Raw genomic sequence first — 16,834 nt, 5'->3', positions numbered from 1 at the left:
ATGTGAGGGTCTCTGGTTCCCAGCACCATGGCTGGCCTGTCACTGCATCTCTCCCGGCAACCGTCCCCATGACACCACTGACCCCGTGTCACTAGGCAACCATCTCTATGACACCATTGACCCCATGTCGCTAGGCAACCGTCCCTCTGATACCACTGACCCTATGTCGCTAGGCAACCGTCCCTCTGACACCACTGACCCCGTGTCGCTAGGCAACCGTCTCTATGACGCCACTGACCCCATGTCGCTGGGCAACCGTCGCGGCGTCACAGCCCTGCTGGGGAACCCAGGGCCCGGCGCTGGGTCTGAGCAGCTTCCGCCCCGCCCAGTCCCCGCACCGGCGGCGGGCGGCCCCTGCGGGGTGGGGGTGGGGGGCGTCGTGTCCCTTGAAGCAGCCCCCGTGACCAGAAGCGGCGCGGGAACTACATTTCCCAGAGCTCCTCGCGGGGCTCCGATGGGCAGCCTATGAGCGAGAGCGGCTCGTCTCGTTCGGCCGAGTGACGGATGCGCTCCTTAGCCAACCAGCATCGCGAGACGCATCGGTGGGCGGTGCCTGGAGGGGAGCCAACGGCGAAGCTGGGTCGGGGCGCCTTGCAGCCAATGAGAAGGCAGGGGGCGGGCGCTGGCGGGCAGGCGGTGGGGGCCTGGGGAAAGATGGCGGCGGCGGTAGCGGGGTGGCGGCGGGCTGCGCTCGCGGGGCTGCTTCTGCTGCTACTGCTGCGCGGGGCGCGCGGCGACCAGACCGAGGAGCACCTGAAGCGCGAGCACTCGCTGACCAAGCCCTACCAGGGTGCGGGGCGGGGGGGCTGGGGCGGTGGGAAGGGGAAACTGAGGCACGGAGTTCGGTGGGCAGCTGGCGGGGCGGGGGCTAGGCGGTGACCGGCTCCGGGCAGCAGCAGGCGGCGAGGGGCTGGGGAGCGAGCTGTGTCGGTGGGTGCGGGGAGGCGAGTGCACATGGTGCCTGGTGCCCTGGGTGCGGAGAGGCGGGGGCCGGTGGGGCTCTGGGCGCAGAGGAGGCCGAGCAGGAGCGGGGCTGGGCGGGCAGACGGATGAGAGGGGCGAGGTGGCGGAAGAGGCAGACCCAAGGGCAGGTGATGCTCCCTACCGACCTATGCCTGGTGCAAACGCTTCCCTTCTGCCCCCGCAGCTGTCGGATCGTCCAGCTCCTCTCTCTGGGAACTCATGGGCAATGCCATGGTCACGACCCAGTACGTGCGCCTGACGCCGGACATGCAGAGCAAACAGGGGGCCGTTTGGAACCGAGTGGTAAGGAGGATGTTCTCTAGCTGCCTGAGGAGCGCTGGCGCGCCCGGGTTTTGCGTGTCGTGCAGAGGTGATTTCTGTCTTTGGGATGCAGCCCACGTGTCTGCATTCAGGATGGTGATGGGGACCAAGATGGTAAGCGGGATGGCTTGATTCGTGGAGCCAAGGGGATCTGCTGCTGCAGCTCACAAGAAGTGGTGCACTGATGGTGAAGATCCTTGGTGCCAGCCCAGTGCAGGGTGGATGGGCCTCAGGAGCAGATTGCTCTAATGAAAACTATTGGCCAGGCAGATTATTTATGGACTAGTTGTGCAAAACGCCCCAGCTGCAGTTAACCTGAAACAAGCCCGTTACTAAAAGGATCAATAGTTGCTTCTTTCCAAACCAGAGTCTTGGCAGCGGGTCTGCTTTCTGTGTTGCAACTAGAGGTCGTTAACCCTGTGACGATGATCCGTTCCACGGAGTTTGTCCTTTAACTAAAAGCACAAAAAGACAGTGCTTTGAAATGGCTTGCTCTCGGGCAGTGGTCTCGCCAATTTCTATTATAGAATTTGATCTTAAATCACCCTATTATCATTATTATAGCCCAGAGATCCCACGCAGGATCAGCACTCTGTTGTGGTACGTTAGTGGCATGTTCTTTAGATCCTGTGTAGATTAAGATCCATGTCTCACAAAGACAGTGATCTAAGAAAGAGGCTTTTTGTTTTGGGGAAACGTGAACTGTATACGCACGCTGGACCAAATGCGGATCTGATCTAAGCAGTTGCAACTCAGCTGAAGTCAGTGGAGCTGTACCTGTTACACCAGTATGAATTGTGCCCCTGAGTTTATCCTGTAACTTGTTCTGACATCTCCCTGCTCCCCTGTGCCGAGGTTCCACTGGGATCTGAAAACAACAACCCACCAAGTACCTGGGTTCTCTGCCTTTCTTTGGTGGCTGTCAGTTTGAGGCACAAATTCAGCTCTCATTGAATGTTTCTCTAACTTAAATGTTGCCTAAGGAGTGAGTATAATTTGCTTATTAAGTGAAAAGCTGGAGTTTGAGCCAGAAAATGTCTCATGGTCAATATCTTTCCTTGGGATAACTGAAGGAATTCCTGTGCTGTTCAGCGCAGGCCTTCTCAGCTTAAATCTGATTGGGCCCCTCTCACAAATTCGTATAGTCTTACCTTGCTTTGCTGCAGTTTGTTCTTTAATGTTTATATTGCCATAGTGCCTATAGTGGACTTTACTTTAAAAAAATAATCATATATGATGTCCTGGCTCCAATCGCCGCCAAGCCTTCAGTTTTGAATGTGTTTCTCTGCATTACAATATGTGGTTCCCACTTCTTTCCAAAGCTGAAAAATGCCCATTCTTGGTGAGTGCAGTTGCGAGGCAAAGGGAAGTGTGGTCTCTTGGATGTGATGTGGCCACACAAGGGCTTGCTGTGAGGCAGACAAGGCTATCTTTTTAGGGTCTTATGTGATGCCCAGCATCTTGTCGTGCCTATATTCGCATGGTGCAGGATCATGCCGTAGTGCGTGCTGGATTTCAGTCTGTGGTGGAATTGCAAACAGTGCTTCCCAATCTCTTCCATGCTAGGACCCAAGGTAGCTTATTGCAAGAGCAAAGGCGCTATAACCTTTCCAGGTCAGTGCTCTTGCTGCTGTTCACTGTGTCAGGGATACTCTGCTCAGGAGGACAGAGTCCCTTCAGTTAACAGCCATGCAGTGAGACAGTTCTAAGTCAGACATCTCTCAGCTATCTACTTATCCTGCTGCCTAAGTGAGGCTTCCTTTGGAGTGTGTTGGACAGCTGCCTCCTTTTATTATAAGAGATGTACACATTTTCTCCGGGTAGTCAGAGGCCTCCCACATCGGGGTAAAATTGTCTGTGTGATGTAAATGCATATCTCTAATACGAACACGTGTTAATTGACTGTTATGATTCTGCCTTCGACAAGGAGTTGCTAGCTACATTTGTTACGTATCCATTGGCTCAATGCTGCTGCCTTTGGCGATCAGATCCCACCATAGGCACTATGGCAAATGTCTCCTGACTCTGGATCTTCTTGGGCTTTCTCATGTAAATGCAATAAATATAAAATCCTTTAAAAGGGCTGTAATCTGGTCAGTCCGGACCCAAATGTAGCGTTTTGAACAGTTGTAAAATGTCGCCGAGTGTTTCTGTTTGGATTTATAATTCCCCTGAAGTGGCTGTGGTTCACATCAACTTAAAATTAAACGGGCAGGTAGGTTCGTTGCTCTAGCTGAATGAAATACAGAAAATTGAATTGCTTATGTCGTGAAAAATGGATTAGATTCTTAAACTCCATTCAGTCTTAGATTGTGATGATCTTGTAATGAGTTTTCAAAGGTGTCTTTGAAGTGGGCAGTGTCCCTTTATTTTGAATGTGTTCATATGGTATGAGTCCAGGAGTCAGTGTCTGTCTAGTGCTGATTCCTATCCATTCTGGGTGACTCTACAAATAGTTCTATTATATGCTTTGCCCCTAATTGCTTATACACGTTATCTGGTGTTCGTAATGGGGCAAACTGGCTCATCTAGAATGATGAAATCCAAGCCACTCTGGGTTCTGATCTCACGGAGTTACTCCCGGCTTAGAACAGTGTGAGATCAGAATCAAGCTCTTTGTTTTAAATTCATGGTTCCCTAATTTTAATCATGCCCCCTGTGATTAATTACTCTTGCTGAAATACAAAAGGTAGGGCAATGCACCCTATTGGCAAGAGAGAGAAAGCAAGAATACATCTCTGTTGGGCTCATTAGCAGATGTGTTTGTGCTAAGGAAGGCTAGCCCTTTTCCATGAGGTAGTGGGTGTGTTTTGGTGCCCTGGCTTGTTGTCTGGCAGGGGACACTGCAACCAATTGCAGCTGTCTCTCCCTATCTGGAGGGAACAGCTCCCTGCTGACATGGTGTCCCATGTCCGTCATTAATGTTATCTGCCTGCATGACAATAGCAGGCGGGGCTGTGAATTGTGACGGGTGGGTATTCTATTGCCAAAGTTCCTCTGACTGCTGCACACGCTCTCCTCCGTCCTCTCTTGCAGCCCTGTTACCTGAGAGACTGGGAGATGCAGGTCCATTTTAAAATCCACGGGCAAGGCAAGAAGAACCTGAATGGGGACGGCTTTGCCATCTGGTACACCAAGGACCGCATGCAGCCAGGTAAAATGCTCTCAGCCAAGTGCTCCATGGAGGCCTGGTCTTCAAGGGGAAGTGTTGCGTGAAGCCTCTGCTGCCTGCCTTCTCCTGTCCCTGCACAGACACGCTGGCCAGATTGGTGGCATCCAGGGCTGTGGATTTACATTTTGTCTGCAGCTGCTGCCGTACCTGCTGCCCCAGAGTCGGTGCCACTTTGCGCTTGTTTGCAGTGGCAGACAAGAAGGGAGCAAGGAGCGACTGTGAACCAGTCTAGCTAATTCTAATCTACTCTGCAAAAGCTTGGGGTGACCATTGACGGGGGCTCTGAGGCGTCCAGAATGGCTGCAAATTGAGCCCTGCAATTGCAAACTTCCTGCCCTGATTTTCAGAGGTGCAAAGTAATCCCCGTTCCTGCTGCAGGGATGGAGGCTGCAGCGGCTCTAAACCTCTGGAAATCAGGTTTTCTTTCTAAGCTGAGCTGTGAAGGGCAGCATCCTAGTGGGCTGAGCATGGGCCTGGAGGCCAGGAACACTTGCATTCTGTCACTGACCATGGGCAAGTCACTTCAGCTGTGCCTCCATTTCCCCAGCTGTCAAAGGGGGATGCCTACCTGCCTCCTGAGTTCTTAATAAAGAGCTCTGATATCTAGCACTCCCGATACGCAGACTTCAGAATGATTCACCAGGTGGGTGGGTGTCGCTGTCTCCATTAGACAGATGGGGGAAGAGAGGCACAGATGTGGCAGGGACTTGTCCAGGGTCACCCAGCAGGCCACTGGCGGATCTGGGGATAGAATCCAAGACTGCCGAGGACGGGTCCTGTATCCTGCGCGCTGGACCCTGCATTTCTCTACACACGAAATGTTGTGAGGTGGAGGGGGCTCCAGGGTAAAGGAATGGAATCCCCTGGGGCTCCTACGGGGAGAGGGTGACTCAACCGATACCACTTGCTACCATTCCTTACAAGCTGTTACTGGTGCCAAGCAGAGCCTTCTTTTGGCGGCAGCTCTGGCATCGATCCGTAGGGGCGTACTCCTTCGAACGGGCATTTCGTGAAGTTGGGGGCCACCCCACTGGTTCTCGCTGGCCACAGGGACATAAACGTGTCGGTGGCTGACGCTCTACCAAATATTACTGCAACCGTTTCAAGCTACTCTTGTTCTACTCTTAGATGAGGGCCCGTCAATGGCCCGGGGGTGTAAATCTACTCCCCACAAGGTGGAAAGCACTCGCCCCTCCATCCCATCTCTAGGAAAGAGCGATATCAGGCAGCAGGAAAGAAGCTGTCTCCCATTGCTCACCCTCTGCCATCTGTTCCAGGGCCTGTGTTTGGGAGCAAGGATAACTTTCTGGGGCTGGGGGTGTTTGTAGACACCTACCCGAATGAGGAGAAGCAGCAGGAGGTAAGTCGGCCCTGCGGCAGTTCTGAGGGCGGTGGGGGTGAAGTTGTTACTGTTGCTGTGCGCCCAGAGTTGGCATGTTAGCGTGTTCAAAAGGCAATGGCCGTATTTCGGAGCTGAAATGCAGCTGTGTGTGCTAGAGATTCCAGCTGCAGAACAGTCTAGTGGGCTCTGAACGTAGCATCCTCTCTGGGTCATCACGGCTGCAGCTTTCGGTCACCGGCTTTTACCGCTGCTTTACCGCTTCTGTTTCTCTTCGCTTCTGGTTTTTTGTTTTCTGTCTTTCCTGCTGTTCCCTCTCCAGGGTGAGTCGCAGGAGGCGAGTAGCTCCTCATACGTGGAGGGGGCTGCAGACCAGCCCAGTTGACTTCCCTCTGCAGCCCCTTCGGTGTGGAAGGGCATCCGGTGTAGAGGAACACTGGCGAGGATTGAGTGATCCTGCTTAGTTTCTCCTCATCGCAGCCTCCCCGTATTACGCATCGCTGCTCTGCAGTGCGCTCTGGTGGTGGGGGGCATTCTCTCGCTGCCCAAGGCCGGTGTCTGCAGTCTGCACACACCAGTTAGGATGTGGTGTAGGCCAGCAATGGCTGCGAACACTTTGCAAGGGGAAATGGGGAAAGGAGAAATAATGATAGGAAGCGAGAAGCAGTTGTACTCAAATCTCGGAGGGAAATGGGGACCACTAACAAGTGGGTGCTGGTGGTCGGAAGCTGTATGAAGCATGTGGACACTAGTTAGCAGGAGCCTGTAGTGTAATGACACAGTGGCACAAATGCCAGCCCCTGGTACCAGCTGCCCCCGCCTTCCTGCACAGCCCTTCTGTACAGCTGTTCTGAAGAACATCTGGTCCCCACGGTCCCCTGTGCGCTAGGGCTGTATAGTGAGGCAGTGCTGCTGTTCATTACTGAAACACCTGTGGACTAACCTAAGAAGTGCATGTATCAGAGCTGGGCTCACATGTGCTTTCACTGCAAACCGGCTTCGCAGAGGAAATGAGCATTTTTAGGAAACTTCTTTTGTTTCATCAGAAAATTTCAAAGGGCATCGATCAAGGTTTTGTTTCAGGTTTTTGGGATTTTTCTCCCAAAGTGAGAGGGAGGAACCCAAACAGCCAAGGGGTGAAAAATTTTTGGAACAGTTTTTTCAGATTTTGCACAAGATAAGAATTTGTCAGCTCGTTCCAAGCTTTTTGTGGCAAATTCCTGGCTGTGGTCCAGCCACCCCGATCTGCTTGGAATTAATCCCAAATTAGCCTCCTGCTAATTCCTTTAGAGTCCAGGATCTCACCAGCTCATCCATGCAGTTGGCTTCTGACCTTGAACCTGATTTAAACAGATCTGCAGCTCTTGAATAAGTGTCAGGTTTGGTTCAAACATTAATACCGGCCTGCCCTTCCTCTGTACAGAGCCTTTGTACGCTCAGATTGGGTCTTAGTAATGCCAGGCAGCTGGAGAAGCCATAAGGTCACTGATCCTACTTGCAGTTTAGTGGATGGTGAAGGTCATAATCTGAGCCATGCTGCAGGAAGTATCTACAGCCTTTCTACTGCCACCGATTTGGGCTGGCTCCGGTTACTGTTCTAATACATGGAGGCTTTTATTCTGTTGTGATTGGGCCCAGGCCCAGGTCTGATCTCTGATGCTGTGGAACTCTATTGACATCTGTGGCGCTGCATCAGATTCTCAGGGAATGGGTACAGAGCTCGGTCCCGCCTGAAAACACGGGAGTCAGCGTCTTGGGCTCGTGCGTCCAGCTCCACAGGGCAATGGTGGCCATGGGACTGTCATTAGCGCAGGGATATGTGCCTCAAAGAGGCCAAGCGTCACTTCCTGAGCTGTGAACACGTACCTCCTACAGAGAGAGCGGCCAGAGGTGCAGTAACGCTGGACAAGACATCGTCAAGTTGCTCTAATAACGCCTGGAAACAGCTGCTCCCTCTTTCCTTAAATCTCTCACGCCCCGCGTGTAAGGTGGGGGCCCTGCTGTAATTCATTCGGGCGTGATGGACACAGTTAAGGCTGCTGGAGGAATTGTAGCTATGGGTTATGGTTGCTAGATATGGGTGGCTTGCGGGGCTGGTGGTGATTTCAGCCAAGCAGTTGGCGTGCATGCTCTGGGTTAATGGGGCTTTGTGCTGCGGGATGGGGAAGGGAAATAAAGGGTGTAAACTGGGCAGGAATACAGGGGGGGTTTCTTGGGTCACTGGCACTTTCCAGCCATGTATCCAAGGGTTTGGCACATGACTTGCAAAATGCAGTGCACCCTGAAGTCTTGGCAGGAGGACAACGTTGGTGTTTCCTAGGGTGAAATTCCTTCCCAGCTTGCAGGTTAATAGTAAACTGTCTGGTGGTGATTCTGTCTTGCTTCTGTGCTCTTTCTTGCTCTCAATAACCTTCTGGACTCAGGCTCAGAAGAGGAGGTATACCCCTGGAAATCAGGTACTTGCTGCTGCTCACCTACTCATTTCAGGCTTCACAGTCCCCTCCTCTCTCTCCGTCACTGGCGCTTCTAGGGTGCTTGTGACCTGCTGGGTGAGGGAAGCGCGGTGCCAGTTACAGAAATATTTAGCTGGCTGGCTGCGGCCAGGACAGCTGGTTCAGAGCCCTCTGACAAGTGACCCGTGCATGTGGGCTGCTGATTACTTTCCACTGACCTGAAGGTCTAGCTGGGCAAAGGGATACGTGTGTTGCCTCCCCAAGTCCCTTACTCAGGTCTTTGTTTCCCCGTGGGTTTGATGCATCTGTGTCTGCCTGGGAGCGTCTCCTCAGCACTGCGCAGTTCATACACGCGGGGGAGACGTTGCAGCTCTCTAACTCATCTGTTTTGATGGGTCCCTGTTTTTTTTTTTAAAGCATTAATGTTTAATTTTAGAATAAACAAAGCTCTGTTCCCACCTGCTGGGTCTCTCCTTGCTATGCAGTATTATGCTGGGGATAAGGTCTGCATGCACAGCTTGCTTCAGCTCACGTTCTCACTGTCTAGTAGATAGAGGAGGGAACATCTGACCTGGGAAAGGACTCTCCCATTGGGACCTTTGTTAGCGTCGCCTATTGACGGGAGTGGGTGTGCTGGAACCAGGCTGATGCGCAATGAGCATTTCTTGGTGGAATGGATTTTAATAAAACAACCCCCGGCTTGGGGGTGAGAGGAGGAGTGTAAACAGTGTCCTGGCTGGATGGGGAGCCTGGGCGGTGGTAGCTGGAGGTCGCTGTCTCAAGGACAGCCCAGCTCCGCGGCACCAATCACAAGTGCCTGCCAGCGGTTGGGCTGTGTGAAAGGAGCGCGACGGGACAGGTGTCCACGCCACACACCCACTGGCCATTGGTGGTAATGGGGAGTTGTGGCCCGCTCTGTAGAGAGCCCACGCCTTGGCGATGGAGCCCGTGCTTGTCTCTAGGCCTGGGTCCCTCGAAGTCTGGATGAGGCACAGGGGAGAGGGATCAGTCAGTCTGGCGCCTCTTGCTGACACTTTGCTTCCTTGCAGTCCCAGTTCCTGCGGGGCTGGGTGTGAATTTCTAGCACTGGCTGGGAGCTCTGGCTGACTGAGGCTCCTGTGTGTCTGTATCTCAACCCGTCGCGCTGTCAGTGTCTGCTGTGAAGTCATGTTCTCCGCTGGCTGCGTGCATGTATCGCCAGGCCCCCGCAGAGCTGTAACCTGCCGCCGTGTCCCCTCTCTCCTGTAGCGCGTGTTCCCCTACCTCTCTGCCATGGTGAACAACGGCTCTCTCACCTATGACCATGACCGGGATGGGCGGCCCACCGAGCTGGGCGGCTGCACGGCCATGGTCCGCAACCTCAACCATGACACCTTCCTGGTGATCCGCTATGTCAAGAGGCGGCTTACGGTGAGTGCTGCCTCCTCGTGCCCTCTGCCCAGATCGGCTTTGGGGGTGGAGGCTGGGCTGGGTCGCTGTAGGTTGAGCGAAGTGTCCGCCTGTCTTTCAGATCATGATTGACATTGACGGCAAGCACGAGTGGCGGGACTGTATTGACGTGCCGGGGGTCCGCCTGCCACGGGGATACTTCTTCGGGACCTCGTCGGTCACAGGAGACCTCTCAGGTACCATTCTGAATCTGAACGGGGGCCCTGTGGGCCGGAGTCTGTTGACCTGGGCTCTGATGCTTGCTGCACCCAAAGGGACTTGGGCGCTGGCCCTGCCTTCAGGAGTCACGCGGGCCGGACTTACAAAACCCCACCAGGCACCTGTCTGTCGTAAGGCACTGAAACCCCTCTGCAAATACCCAAGCCATGTCGTTAACCTCTGGCCCTGAACGGCTGGTGCGTTCACAAGGCAGAAAGGGGCACAGGCAGGTCATGGCACCTCTTCTGTGTTTAGTGGAACCCCAGTAGTTCATGGGTGACACTTCTAGGCTTGGGGCACCTGAACTTTGCAACATCGAGGGCGGTGCATAAACATTCAGAGTATTTAAAATACAACCGTGCCTGTCACTCGCTCACCCTGAGCCTCCACCACTCCCTGCCTTTGGCGGGTGCATTAGAGACGAGGTGCCTGCAGCAGAACCTCTTGTAGGCACGGCCTGCGACTAGACGGTGGCCTTGGGACGGACACGGGGGTTTTTGACCACTCATCCCTCTTATGCTGTTTTGCATGGCAAGTCTTCAGCTTTACGACTCAAGTGTCCTTAGCTCTTCCCCTTCCAGTATAGGCAAGGGGACCGGTTGGGTGGGTTTTTGGAACTGCTGAGGCACAGCTGTCTGGCCTGTAGTAACAGCCGTGTGAATTCCATCCCGCTTATGCCATGATACCTGAAAGACCTGTCCCGTCTGCTGGTGCAGTTCTCAAGCCAGCTTAGGACAGATTTGAATGAAACCTCCACAAAAGCACATTGCTCACCAATGCCTGGCTTCGTTGTTTGCTCCAACAAAAGCTCCTTTTCTTTCCGAAGTCCTGGCTGAATGCTCTGGGAATTGGAGCAGCTGCCTGGGGCAGTCGAGTTCTGGTAAGGTTTACAGAAGAGCCAAGGAAATGAACACCTGGGAAGGCAATTCTAATTTGCTTCCTTCAGGTGACTTGAGTGGACTTGACCAAAGAGCTCCCAGCTGAGCAGCTCCTCGGTTCTCAGCTTGAATTTAAATGGCTTAAAGGCCCCTTGTGGAAAAGTGTATTGTGCTAAACACTGTCCAAAGCCAGACAATGGCAATCCCTGCCCTGAAGAGCTGAGTTCTGCTGGCTCCGTTTGCGGGTGCTTGGCTCCACGTGAGCAGATGTTCAGTGTTTCCCTCTTCCAGCCTGGCCAAGATTCCTGTTCCTGCATGCTGTCTAAGAACAAGTTTCTCTCCTGCCCCTAGATAACCACGACATCATTTCCCTGAAACTCTACCAGCTGACGGTCGAGCGGACCCCGGAGGAGGAGAAGCGGGATAAAGAAGTGTTTCTGCCCACTGTGGACAACATGAAACTGCCCGGCGGTGAGTAGCCCACAGGTTGGTGAGGTGCAAGGCTGGGAATCCCCAAGTACATGGCCTCCCAGGTGGGTAGGTTATTCCGTTCATCAGGCGGGGTTCTCACCCCTTCCTCTGAAACGGCTGCTGGCTGAGACAGGATGCTGGGCTAGATGGATCGCTGGTCTGATCTTCTGTCCCTTTGCTTTAAGATTCCCAAGAGACATTCGTGCCTCTCTGCAGTGTTGGCTCGAGCTGGGAGGTTGGTGAGGACTAGGTGGGCCTGGCGCACAGCCGTGCCCCATTGCTGCCAAGCACTGGAGACGAGGTGGCGAGCTCTTCTGGAGGGAGATAGCCAAACCCCCGTGTGCGCTTTGAGATCCTCTGCAGGCTAGTGCATGTCTCTCTGCGCCAGGCGGCTGAGCTGCCCCCCGCATATCTCACTTCTCTGAAATCTTCCCTAGACAGCGCAACCCACATCCCATAGCTAAGGAGGAATGCGAGCGCCTCCTCTTGGAGGAAGCGCCGGGGGGTGGTGCTCTTACCTGCACACTGCAGAGACAGGCAATGCAAGTAAAACCCAGCTACGCGCGAAGTCATCTCTGGGCATGCGGTAGCTGGGATGGCTAACCCTGGCTTGTGCCCCTCTGCCTTTGCTCCACAGTGGAGGCCCCGCTGGAACCCATGAGCGGCCTGGCCCTGTTCTTAATCGTGTTCTTCTCGCTGGTCGCGCTGGTGTTTGCCATCGTCATCGGAGTCATTGTCTACAACAAATGGCAGGAACAGAGCCGGAAACACTTCTACTGACCTCGGCTCCTGTCCGACTCCTGCCCTTGGAAGACCAGCGGCTCTGCTGGAGTGGGTTGGCACACGTGCCAGCGGCTAGCCAAAGAGAAGTCCCTGTGAGCACATCCTAGACTTCCCAGCGTGACCGATTGCCCCTTAGGATGGCTGCTGCTTCGCTGGCCCCAACGGGGCTTCCTGCCATCTCTCTCCGAGCTCTGGGATTCCCGGCAGGAGTGGACATGTCCGGGATCGCAGACTTCACGTGACACGTAGTGGGTCAAGGAGACCAGACTCGGGAGGTTGATAAGTGACAGATATGCCAGGAGCTCTTGCTTTGCGAGGTGTTTGGGAGAAGCTTGGGGTGGGTGGAGCTGGATGCTGGATCACTGCCGTGGGGCTGAGCCTTACCGCGTGGTGTCAGGGTGTTTTTGAGCCGTGGCTTGGAGGCCAGGCACTGAAGACTGTGAAATCCTGGACGAGCCTCTGGCTTAAGGGTGAAACTTGGCCAAAACCAAACCCTGCTTTGTTGAGAAGAGTAGCCGTGCTCTATCCACAGCCGGCCCCTGCAGGACGCTAGCCTGGCCCTGGCCCACAGCCACCTCTGCTCACGGCCTGTGTTCTCCCTCCGGGCAGCCTTTCTGGGGCAAGCCCAGATGGCTTGGCTGGTTGGGAAGGCCCAGCTCGTCTGCCCCAGCTGGCTTTATCCTTCTAGTCCCGGTTTTGCCATAGCACCGTGAATGAAATACATCCAGTGTGTGTCTTGCCGCTGCACCTCGTCTGGAAGTGTGTGAACTGGCAGCTGTGCTGAAGGAAAACCCCTTGTTTTACCGTCACCCCAATGTGGTCTGGGCATAAATGCAAATGTTGGCTCAGTATCCTTCCAGTGCCACCCTGATCCTGCCTTATATCCCAGCGCGAGGGCTGGCACAGGCTGCCTTTTCCACAAGACAAGGCAAAGCGCTGCTCTTCCACACACTGACTCTGATGGAAATTGACCTGAGCTGGTTTCATTCAGTGCCTCGACTCTGCCGCTGCTAGCGTATAATTCACCACCTCTTCCCCTACAGTGGGGCTTTCCCGTCAAGGTTGCGGGGGTTTTGCTGCTGCTGTTGAAATAGCCACTAAAAAGTCTCCCTGCCCACTGGAGACGAAGCTAGTTTGAGAAACCCTGTTTGGGTCCTGGGCCAATTGCACAAAGGCCAGGACGTGTGTGTGCAGGGCCAGCATGACGCTGGGCCTGGGACTTGTGGGCAAGGAGCGGCTAGTCCTGACCCATTTCCCATGGAACCAGGTTAAATTGCCAGGGTGGGGTTCACGTCGTCATGTTGCTGTCCACATCTGTGAATCTGTTTTAACACTGGCTTCCAGTGTCCTGAGCACTTGCTGCTCTGTCGGGAGGGCCTGTCCCTCCCGCCGCTGGATCACTGTCTGCATGCAATGCTGTATACCTCTGGTTTGGAGCCAGCCCTTTGCCTGGGGGCTGTTTGCATGTCACCTGTTCTGTTCGTGGTGTAGGTGTAATCTGACAAAGGGTCGGTTCTCTCTTCCTCACCCACAAACTCCGTGTCGGGGTTTGCACATGGAAGCCTGTCCCCGTGTATTTCCGAAGGACACCGATCTGGCTGCTTTCAGTAGGAGTTCGGAAGTGTCCTGGCAAAGGAAGGTCGAAGGGTTGATTGGCCTGGCGGAGAACTTAGCCGTGCTCGTCAGACTTCAGCATGCTGTGAAAGAAAGGACCGATCTCTACAAACCTTTTGCTGCCTTTCCGGGAGGGTTAGTTCTTTCCTACCTCAGTGACTGCTGGATTTTCATGGATTCTTGCTCTCTCTACGTCCTGCTGATGGTGCAGAGTTACACGTAACACAGATGCGGAGGGGGGTAGAATACAGGAACATCTCCAGATGTAACCAGGCCCCCTGGAATTTGGAACACATTGTCCGTGGCACTGTAGTGTAAATAGGCTGTAGCCGTGTAGCTCAATGTGGAGGATTTTCTGGCTTGTCTGGCTCATGTGTGGTTAAACACACCAGAACCATGTTCTAACCTTGTCCGAGCCAACCATGTTGAACTGGATAGCGTGGCCTTGTTACAACAGTAGTGTGACCAAGCCCTGATGGCTTCTCCTGCCCGTGAGGCCGTCTCTGGGGATGGGCGAGGAAGTTCTGAGCTGACCCCGAGGAAGAGGAAACACTCAGACCCCTCAGAGGAACCTGCCCCGTGAGCGGAAGGAGGTTCAGATGCAGAAGATCACCACCTGGGAAATTCCTGTCACGGTGGAAAATCCTGGATCCCTGATGTCTCCGCACCCAAGAGCAGCCAGTGGTTCTTGGCCGAGACTTTCCCAAGTGACTCGCGATTTATTTATTTTTTTTCTTTTTAAGTGCCTCAGTTTTTGGGAGCACAACTTGACACATTGAAGACCCTACCTGTTCAGAGCAAGGCGCCCAGCCCTTTGTGAAAACCAGGCCCCTTTCAGGGGGCTCCGTCTGGGCGCCCAAATCCCCAGTCACTTGTAAGTCTTGGTGACTGATTTCTGTGTGAACCCTACCCTCTTTTTGTGTGCTGCTCTGCTCGTCAGGCGGCCAGCCAGTGGCACTAGCACAGGCTGGCTAACCAAAGCACCGCTCTAGAGGTGGTAACGTGGCCTGATCAGGAAGCAGATGAAACCCCCACCCCAGCTTGTGCTGCGCAACAATCCCCAGCACCTTTGACAGAAGGGATCCTGAGCTTCACCAGTGCTGGCCCCGGCTGGGCAGTTTGGCTGTTTTCCAGATGGATGCTGCTGGCTGGACCCTTCATTCGATGGCCTTTGCGGTGGCATGAGCGACTTCTCAGCAGCAAAGGTGCGGGTAGGGATCTCAGCGGGCTGTGTGCAGAGGACAGGTGCTATCTGATGGGCTGGCTGGGAGGGTGAAACAGGGCCTGGGGAAGCCGAGTGACTTACTCCGGGTGTCCTGCTGAGTTCGGTCCCTGCTCTAACAGGATGACGTGGCCTTGCTGAAGGTTGGAGTGGCGGCAGGCCACAGCGTGGTGGTTCGAACCACCAGGCCAGGCTGAGATACGATACCTGTTTGTGTTTCTTTGAGATCCAGCCTCTGAGTTGTCCAGCCACGTTACCTCCCTCCCCGACCCAGCTCAGAACCTTGCAGCCGTGTTTGTGGAATGACCCCACTGCTCTGGCCTCAGTAGGAAAATCCGTGATGGGTGCTACCCTCCTCCCTCTGCAGCCAGGTCTGACTGAGATACAGCGGCTCCCCCGGCTGCCATCTGAGCAGCCTGTTCTGAGGATGGCAGAGTTACTGGGGGTGGGGCGAGCGGGGAGATTTTATACATGACAAGGCACTAGTGCAGCCTGAAAGCAGCGGTTCTACTTTTGCCTCTTTTAAAGCCTTTTACCTGATCAACCAAGCTGTGTGCACGTGTGCCTGTTTCGACAAGTGTAATTGGTGTCCTGGAAATAAACAAGTGTCCAACACTGCAGGTCTGCATTTCACTTAACCCTCTCTGCCGGCTGCCCGGCTTTATCGGTCTCTAAAGCCAAGCTCCAGGTGAGCACAGAGGGCTGGGAGGAGCTGCATGAGGAAGAGATGCACTTTTGAATGCCTTCCTGCTGCGGCTGGTAGGGACTACCTGGATCACCTCATCTGGGCCACTGAAATGGCCAGGGGCGAGGTCCGGAAAAATACCGATGTCACTTGGCATCTCATTCCTTCCCCAGGCCATCCCAGTGCTGCCGGCAGAGCACGGGGCAGGACGCTTGCTTTTGTCTGTTCCTGAGCACCAACCCCCGTGTCCAGGCACAAGCTCTCGTGCGTACGCTCGTGCTGTGCCGGTTGGTGAAATGAGGCGAAAGCCCCTCACGGGTGGGGAAGCAGGTGCACAGACAGGCTCAGGGCCGGACTCACTAGAAGCTGTGCAGCATTTCTGACACTCCAGTCATGGAAGAAGTCCAGGGCAGAGGTGGGAATAGAACCCAGGAGTCCTGACTCCCAGCCCCCCTCTGTGTGCAGCACAAGTGACTGGGGGGCTGAGAACAGCTGAGTTGTGATCATGACCCATAGAACTGAATACCTTTAGAGGAGAGACAGTCAGGAAGGGACGTGCCGGGAGGGTACCAGCCGGGCGTTCAGCGGTCTCTAGCCTCCTGGTCACGTGCGGCTCAGCCCCTCCAGCATGCTGGCTCCTGGTATTTCATGCTGTCAGCGCACCCCACCTGCCTGCTGCTGGCGGCGTGGCAGTGGAGCTGTGCCCTTGGCAGAGCTGATCTGCGCCGGAAGGGGCGTGGAGGCACTGGTGCTCCCGGCCGATGCAGCGCTGGCCCCACCGGGACGTCTGTGTGGGGGCAATAAGCACGGAACCGAAGCCTCGCTGGCAGGAGGGGAGGAGAGCTGCGGGCCAGGCGAGGGCTCTCCCTGCAGGCTGGGCGGAAATAACTCCTGCAGCTCGCTTGCTGTCACGGCGGCAGCACCACCCTGGCTGTAGGTCCTCTGCTGCCCTGGCTGGCTCGACTGAGGCAACGTAAGGAGAGTCTCTGTGTGATGCCCAAAGCGAGGTGCAGGGCGTCCTTTCCATGCCTGGCCCCTCTTGGCCCAGAGAATGACCCCCGGGCGCGTAGGGCTGCGTCTGTGCTCTCTGCCCCTGTCCCGGCGGCTGAACTCTGGTGCCAGACTCCCCGGCGGGTGCTCCCCGGCCCTTCACGCCCAGTGCGAGGAGGAGGAGGTGGAGGCTCTCATGCCAGCGGAGAAGGGGGGCTAGCACGGCTGGGAGGGGGGGGGTGAGACAGAGCCAGCCGCCTGCATGGCAGGGGTAGGGACGTGTGCGGGTGGGAAAT

The 16,834-nt window shown here is 54.9% G+C and overlaps 1 protein-coding gene across 1 annotated transcript; it reads left to right on the top strand.

The window, feature by feature from the left end:
• Window positions 1-660: 660 nt before the first annotated feature.
• Window positions 661-16,719, top strand: LMAN2L (lectin, mannose binding 2 like). Its single transcript, XM_067540280.1, has 8 exons — window positions 661-790; window positions 1,148-1,266; window positions 4,321-4,438; window positions 5,734-5,816; window positions 9,497-9,658; window positions 9,759-9,873; window positions 11,125-11,244; window positions 11,882-16,719. Exons 2-8 carry the CDS (start codon window positions 1,183-1,185, stop codon window positions 12,022-12,024), a joined length of 825 nt encoding a protein of 274 aa, XP_067396381.1. The 5' UTR covers window positions 661-790; window positions 1,148-1,182; the 3' UTR covers window positions 12,025-16,719.
• Window positions 16,720-16,834: the final 115 nt, after the last annotated feature.

This window comes from Emydura macquarii, unplaced genomic scaffold (assembly GCF_026122565.2).
Source record: "Emydura macquarii macquarii isolate MOO-44397 ecotype Brisbane River unplaced genomic scaffold, CSIRO-AGI_Emac_v2 contig_573, whole genome shotgun sequence".
Taxonomy (NCBI): domain Eukaryota; kingdom Metazoa; phylum Chordata; order Testudines; family Chelidae; genus Emydura; species Emydura macquarii.
The sequence above is the reverse complement of the archived record's forward strand: the minus strand, read 5'-3'. Positions and strand labels throughout refer to the sequence as shown.